We start from the raw sequence: 7,600 nt of genomic DNA on the forward strand, positions 1-7,600 counted from the left end.
ATTGGTGGGTTTTTGTTAAATGTGAGCCAAAATCATCACAATTAAAAGAACCAAAGACTTAAACTACTTCAGTCTGTGTGCATTGAATTTATTTAATACACTGGTTTCACAATTTGAGTTGAATTACTGAAATAAATGAACTTTTCCACGACATTCTAATTTATTGAGATGCACCTGTATTTACTCATTTAATCACTTCCCTACGGTGACCAGGAGTGGACATGTTCGGTTCACTTAGTTTTATTGTGGCCACGATGGGCGTAAATACAATCATAAAGTCAAAACTTTATTTGCATATTTGTCAGGCATTTACAGTATTTGCTAAATATATTGTAGCATATTAATAATTATACAGAGCGTTAATTAGGTAAAGCGATACACGAATTGAAAGGGGAAATACAACAATAAATATAAAAATATAGCCGTAAACCAGTTAATATAATAATATTATTAAATGATTATATTACAGTTTAATAATAATAATAATATACAAATATTAAATAAAAAAACACGATCAGTTAATGAATTTACAAGACTGTGGGTTGGATAAAAATGTTTTATCCATCTCTGATAAATTGCAGGTTGCTATGGTCACGCAGGTTTTTTACGCATTAAAATATATTTTAAAAAATACAGAAACAAAATAATTTTAAAAAGTAAAGATTCTGAAAGCATTGAAGGAGATTCCATAATTAATATAAATTTACTGTAGTAACAACAAATTATATTTTATTATATGATATCAGGGCTCGAAAAATTTCAAAATCCCTGGTAGCCCTTTGGGCAGGCACTCTTCAGATTTTGGTATATATATTAGGGGTGGGAAACACCAGAGGCCCCACGATACGATATTGTCACGATACAATCTTATTGCGATTTTAAATATATTGCAATATTCTGTGATATATTGCAATTTATTACCTTTTTCCAACTTCAAATTATGTCCCCAAATGAAAACTTTGGCAACATCTGTTTTAACTAAAAAGAAAAATTGATCAGTTTGTTTATCTCACTTCAATTTTATTGTTGCAGTGCAAAATGGGGTTGTCAAGCAGACAAACTGACCAAAGGTTTTCATGAAAACCTGTCATAAATGTTGTATGCACCTGGCAAACTCAACTATTTGTAATACAGTCTAGTCTAGTCCACCTTAATTAAATGTAAACAGGTATGCACTGCTGTGCTACTACAGATATTTTGAACAGTGCAACTTGAAATTGTACTAAAAAGTTGTGCAGACCCTTCAGCAATTGAGGCATTTGAAAGTAAATTACTGTTAAGTTTAAAATACATAAAACATAGTCTTAAATTAAAATAAAACATTTAAAATTAAACATAACATGTACTCTTAAAGTAAACAATGTGCTACAACAGGTATACTATACACTGCTGTGCTCTTAGAATGTTTTACTTTCATTTATTCCATTGTCTGTTGGAATTCTTGATTCTGATTGGCTGGCAGATATGCATTAAAACCGTTTAATGCACATTTAGATCCATGTCAGGTTAATCACTGATCTATATTAATGCGCCGCTGCTTTAATTGACACACACAAACGCACACACACATCACTTGCACACAGAGAGAGAGAGAGAGAGAGATCAGAGATCCCGCTGCGCACACAGAAACGTTCAGGACTAGGCCAACATAAACTTGTCAACGCTGCCCCGCGACTTTTATTATAAAACCACTTAGATACTGGATCAATGCATTTTAGTCCTCAGCAACGAGGAGGTTAAATTTCTGTTTAAGTAACTAAACTCACAACTTCAATGTTTGTAGAGAGAGACGCACAGACGCAGGTAATTCACACACACAACTGTCATCTTTCTCTCTCTCGATCAAACAATCGATACTTAAAATAAATGCTATAATTCATTCAAATAAATGTGATGATCACTGCATTATATTCCTCAGCAACGAAGAGGTAAAATCTTTAAGTAATTAAACTAACAACTTCATTGTTTGTAGAGAGAGACGCACAGACAGGTAATTCACACACACAACTGTCATCTTTCTCTCTTTCTCTCTCTCTCGAACAAACAATCGATAATTCAAATAAATGTTATAATTCTGTAATTCTATAATTCCATAACTGACGAAAATAAACATAATTTTTACCCATTCAGTCAAACATTGTGCTGCAAAGAGCAATACTAGTTTTAACTTGTCTATAACTTGGCAAATGGCCATGGAATAAGCGGGATAATCGGTCAAGTGTGTATGTAAATTAATAAAAGACATTTACCCATTCGGTCAAATATTGCACTGCAAAGAGCAATACTGGTTTTAACTTGTCTATAACTTGGCAAATTACCATGGAATAAGCGGGATAATCAATGGCTTGCCGTGCCTTAAAGGATTTTAGAAAAAACTCAACACCACCATCTAGTGGACTATAAAGAAATTGATTTTGTTATTCTGCCAAATAGTATAATAAAAGATTGATACTTGGCGTCCGTGTATCAATACAGTATTGCCGTGGAAAATACTATGCTGTATCGATTTTTTTACCCCACCCCTACATATATATATATATATATATATATATTGGATAGTATAGTCAAAATGTCAATCAAAACATTTTCAAAGCACAAATATCAAGGAAGGAATTTTTTTCACTATTTACAGGGTGTCTCCAGAATTTTTAAAACTCCTTTTTAAGACCTGCACAATAATAAAATTAACACTGTATGAGTGGAGTTGGGCAGTGTCTATGGTAACATAATAAGCCGTAAAATGACACGATTTACAGTTCAGATACAGGTTTTCACAAAAACTTAAAAACATGAAAATCTTATAAAATGATAAAAATCATATTTCAGCCTTTAATCATTTGTAAGAAAAGGGATGAGTCAAACGTATAAATTATTATATTCATTTAAATAATTATATTAAAATTAGAAGGCACCTTAGCTTCTTTCACATTTACAACTCTGCGTGTTTGCTGTGTAAAAACATGGGTCGATTTTCGCTTTGGTCTGACAAATGTAAAAAAAAAATTATGGCCATAAATTTGATACAACTAAATACTTTAAGGACCCGCGGAAACCCTGTATTCAAGATAGCCCGTCAGGCAGGCCAGTGATATATTTTGCCTGAGGACACACTGCGACGTCGGGCTAGCGATTTTGGGAGCCCTGGATATTATAAGTATCATATTTTTAAATATGATGATTTCATTTCAAACATGGTGATTATCTGTAAGTTGGACCGCCAATATAATTTGTGATATTTACCATCTGAATCTAACCATGTCATGTCAACAATGGAAAAGTCAGCCAGCTATTTATTATCATGTTAATTATTGTGTCTTTCACCCCAACAGCAGGGGCGCTTTTTACCCCAAATACCATAATTTATACATATTCTTCCGTGATTGAAAAACTGTTGCTTCAATTACTTTAAACAAAACTGAAAATCATTAAAAATACCTTTGTCCCAAAATACAGTGGGTACGGAAAGTATTCAGACCCCCTTAAATTTTTCACTCTTTGTTATATTGTTAGCAAATGGCTGCAATATAACAAAGAGTGAAAAATTTAAGGGGGTCTGAATACTTTCCGTACCCACTGTATAATCAATAATTTTAGCGATTCTCATTTGCTACTTAAATTTACAACATTTTTTAAAAAAACATCAAATATTAGATCAAATTAGCACAGAATCAATTTCCGCGAACGTGTCAAGGATCAGCCAAATTTGCACATCTTGAAAAGCGGATATTTTAGAAAGTGCTACGCCAATTTTTTGTGCCATCTAGTGGTAGAGGAAATAGAGGAAAATAAAATCAAAGGCGCTTTTTACCCCGGGGCGCCGTTAGCCCCATTGTACCCTATATTACGGCTCTTTCAGATTTATGTTGATTGTTGAATAAGATTTATTTGAAGAGATTTTAGATTTTATTTTATTTGGTTCCAAAACGCTATAAATCCATTTTGATTTATTTGAGTAACAATTTGTTTTCTTTACCAAGAAAGTGGCAAGATGAAAACCACTATTTTCTGTTTCAAACTTTCACAAAGCATCTTTAGGTTATAATAACATTCAAAATTCAAATCCAGATTTTGATTTTCAAAGATTTATTATAAAATTGAATTATTTTTTTCCCCAAAATGCAATAAATCCATGACACATTATTTTTCCCAAAATGCAATAAATCCATTGAATCAATATAAAAGTTATTTTTCATATTGAAAATGAAGTTGACAGCCTCTGAACTTGGTCAATACTAATCTTATATGCAGGCACTGGACTAAAAATACATTCAATCAGTCATGGCTCCCAAAAAGAATTCAACGGGTCATCTTGTTAATGCTATAAATTAATTACAACAATAAAAGAAAATTTCATCTTGAACATACATGAACAACAATATCACATTAAACCACAGAAATTCCAAAATGACATTTCCCTTACATTCAACTTCCAAAAGTGCATTCATCTTTGCCATGTTACATTCATTTAGTTGACTAGTGCTATACGCTGTATTAACAAAAACATTAATGGCATTAATAAAAACACACTGACAAGCTACGCAATATCGCGTTCATAATCGAATGTGACTCATCTGCGATTATGAACGCAATATTGCAGTGATCTACGGCTCTGTGTAATGCTGCTCCATCTGAAAGCACGTGATGGAGATTTACTGTTCACAGAACCGGCTTTACTGACGAGATGCGCATGACAATCACATGCGATTTATCGTGCAGCCCTAAGTTTGTTATCACAAAGTACAAAATAGATGAGGAAAACTAGGATGCCGGGTGTATTCAAAGCGCCGCCGTTACTGTCTAGAGTGCGTGGAGTGGTGCGCTGTGATTGATTGTTACTGTTTACAGTGCGTGGAATGGTGCGCTGTGATTGATTGTTACCGTTTGTGATTGGTTGAGCGGATATATCGCGTTCTGCAGAAAAGGGAGACTGTTGTTTGTCGCGGTTTGGAAAAAAATGGGAGAAAACATGACAGAATAACTCGGCGGATATCGCATTTTGCGTAAAATTAAAAATTGACTTTTCAATACTGACCAGCTACAATACTGATTTTGGCTTTTTTTTTAATGGCGTTTATCGCGTTTTGGAACCAAACTCTTCATTTGTTCATGGTCATCCTGCAGGTTGTGAAGACGGTAGGTCTGCGAGAGGTCTGGTTTTTCGGTCTGCAGTACGTGGACAGTAAAGGCTACTCAACATGGCTAAAGCTGAATAAAAAGGTAAGGCTTTCCCTCCCACTTTTACCTGTCTCCGGCGGCTAGTACTGCTGTTCTCGCACAGCCTCAGATGTGCGATTTAACTGGCTTCCTGTTCAACAGCACCAAAAAAAAAACAGTGAGGGAAAATTAGTCTGCGGTTAAAGATGTCCTGCTGTAAAAGTCTGTGTAAAAGCCTGAACTTTTCCCTTATAAACAGCTGTATGGAATTTTGCAAAAACAGCCTTAAAATGTCTTCTAAACACATGCACCACTCTGCATGTGTTTCATAGAGGAACTGCCATATGAAACAAGATGATCTATGGCAAGATTTTTTTTAACAAGTGACTCCAGTGGAAAGTGTTTAGTTAAAACTCAGGAGTCTGCTGAGGCATACTAGCAGTTTGTAACACAGTTACAAGGTGGCATTTTCTATAATGTGGCTTTTTCTCAGTTTGAACTAATGGCACTTTTCCACTGCATGGTACGGCTCGGTACGGTTCAGCTCAGTTGTACCGAGCCGAGTCGTACCACGCAGTGGAAAAGCGCCATAAATGTCTTACTGTAGCTCAAACAGTAGATCATGGCGCAAGAAGCAATGCTAAGGTCATGGTTTCAATTTGATGGGATCGAACGCAAGAACTGATCAAATGTGTACCTTTTTAATGCGATGCAAGTCACTTTGGATAAAAGCGTCTGCCAAATGCATAAATGTAATGATCTGTATTATGTGTTTGTGTTTAACAAGAATTCGAAACTTGAAAGTTGCTATTTTGTCTAGTTGTAAATTGTATTATTTTGTGCTAACGGTGGTGCTTCACATCACAATAAAGCATCCTTACTGTTTGTTCAACTCTTTACACATTTTTGCTTTAGTACTGCAGTCATTAGTAGCTTGGATACTTGTTTTAGGTTTTATGTGGCATTCCAGTAGCTCAAACAGCAGCATGTGGCATTAGCATGCCAAAAACATGGGTTCAAATCTCAATTCTCAGCGAATTCGGGCTGAGGGCTGTTTTGGCAGCAAACGGGGAGCAACACAATATTAGGAAGGTGGTCATAATGTTATGCCTCGGTGTAATTTTGTGAGACTTTTTAATTTAACTCAACAATTTTAATGATACTGAATTTAAAAAACACAAGCCAATGAAATAACCACACTTTTATTTAAAGTAACAAAAAATTGTACAGAAAATATATTAATATTAAATATCAATATATTATTTTTATTCAGTTCTATGCAACCGAATAAGATATAACTTTTTTGTTGTTGTTGTTTTTTGACTAATTCTCCAAATAATGTATAGTCCTACAAAGCTATTATTATCAGAGCATGTGAGCAGAGCATAGCGGGGTGCAGATCAGTGAATGAGAGGGTATAGCGTCATTTTACCAGCGTTGCCCAGTACAGCTGTACTACACCATGTTACAGCAGAGTAGCGCTATTGGCGGGGAGCAGATCAGTGAATGAGAGGGTAGCGTCATTTTACCAGCGTTGCCCAAGACAGCTGTGCTACACCATGTTACAGCATAGTAGCTCTTTTGCAAGCAGGAAGTATAATACATAGACATTTAAAACATGTAAATCTTGTTCAGAGACAGAAAGTAGTGCAGCTGCTTTGTTTATGGGGTTACCGGGGTAACAGCTGCGTTTCTGCTGTTCCATCAGCGCCATCTGCTATCAGAGAGTGAATGTGCATTTTCATTCAGCGCATCTCCTTCACTTGTTCTGCCATGCGCTTCTCATCCATGTTGGGCTTGTTTATATCAGAGTGCGCATGCCACTTTGACGCAGCATACAGCGGTGTTGTGCATTGTAACTAGTTGATGGGAGAAGCATTCTTAAAATGCATTCGAAAAACCTGAATAATTTGTAATAAATAATTATTCACAGTATTTTGAAGTGCCCACGATAACAATATTGTGCTTGTTCATTGTTGTGATATATTGTATTACCAAATACCTGCACATGTCTAAGAAGTACTTGTAAAACAATACATTTAGAATTTGTAAAATACACACTGATGTCTATGGAAGCAGCAATAACAATCCATTCAAATATAATTTGACGACGTGTTTTATTCATATCAGATACACATAGTGTAAGTAACTTTAAAGTTCACTTTATTCATCTCCCAGCTCACTGGCCACCAGTGGTGTATTAAAGTATCTGAAAGCCATACTCAAGTAAAAGTACAGATATCTTACCAGAAAATTACTTTGTTAAAAGTTGAAGTCACCGTTTAGAATATTACTTGAGTAAAAGTCTTAAAGTATGTGATATTTATTGTACTTAAGTACGAAGAGTATTTTTTAAATCTTAAACGTACTTAAGTATTGAAAGTAAAAGTACAAGTAAATGCAAAATGGAAAAGAAGCAAATATATATATATATATATAAATAAAT

General features: G+C 34.7%; 1 protein-coding gene across 1 annotated transcript in view; it reads left to right on the top strand.

Moving 5' to 3' along the window:
• The window catches only part of LOC107662997 (radixin-like), a 91,465-nt gene that overhangs the window by 55,171 nt on the left and 28,694 nt on the right, over positions 1-7,600 (top strand). Inside the window, exons 3-4 of the mRNA XM_016453133.1 lie at positions 5,122-5,244; positions 5,648-5,677. Of these exons, the coding sequence (XP_016308619.1) occupies positions 5,122-5,244; positions 5,648-5,677 (153 nt within the window). The remainder of the gene's footprint in view (positions 1-5,121; positions 5,245-5,647; positions 5,678-7,600) is intronic.

The sequence above is a fragment of the Sinocyclocheilus anshuiensis genome, unplaced genomic scaffold (assembly GCF_001515605.1).
Source record: "Sinocyclocheilus anshuiensis isolate Anshui unplaced genomic scaffold, SAMN03320099.WGS_v1.1 scaffold2205, whole genome shotgun sequence".
NCBI lineage: Eukaryota > Metazoa > Chordata > Actinopteri > Cypriniformes > Cyprinidae > Sinocyclocheilus > Sinocyclocheilus anshuiensis.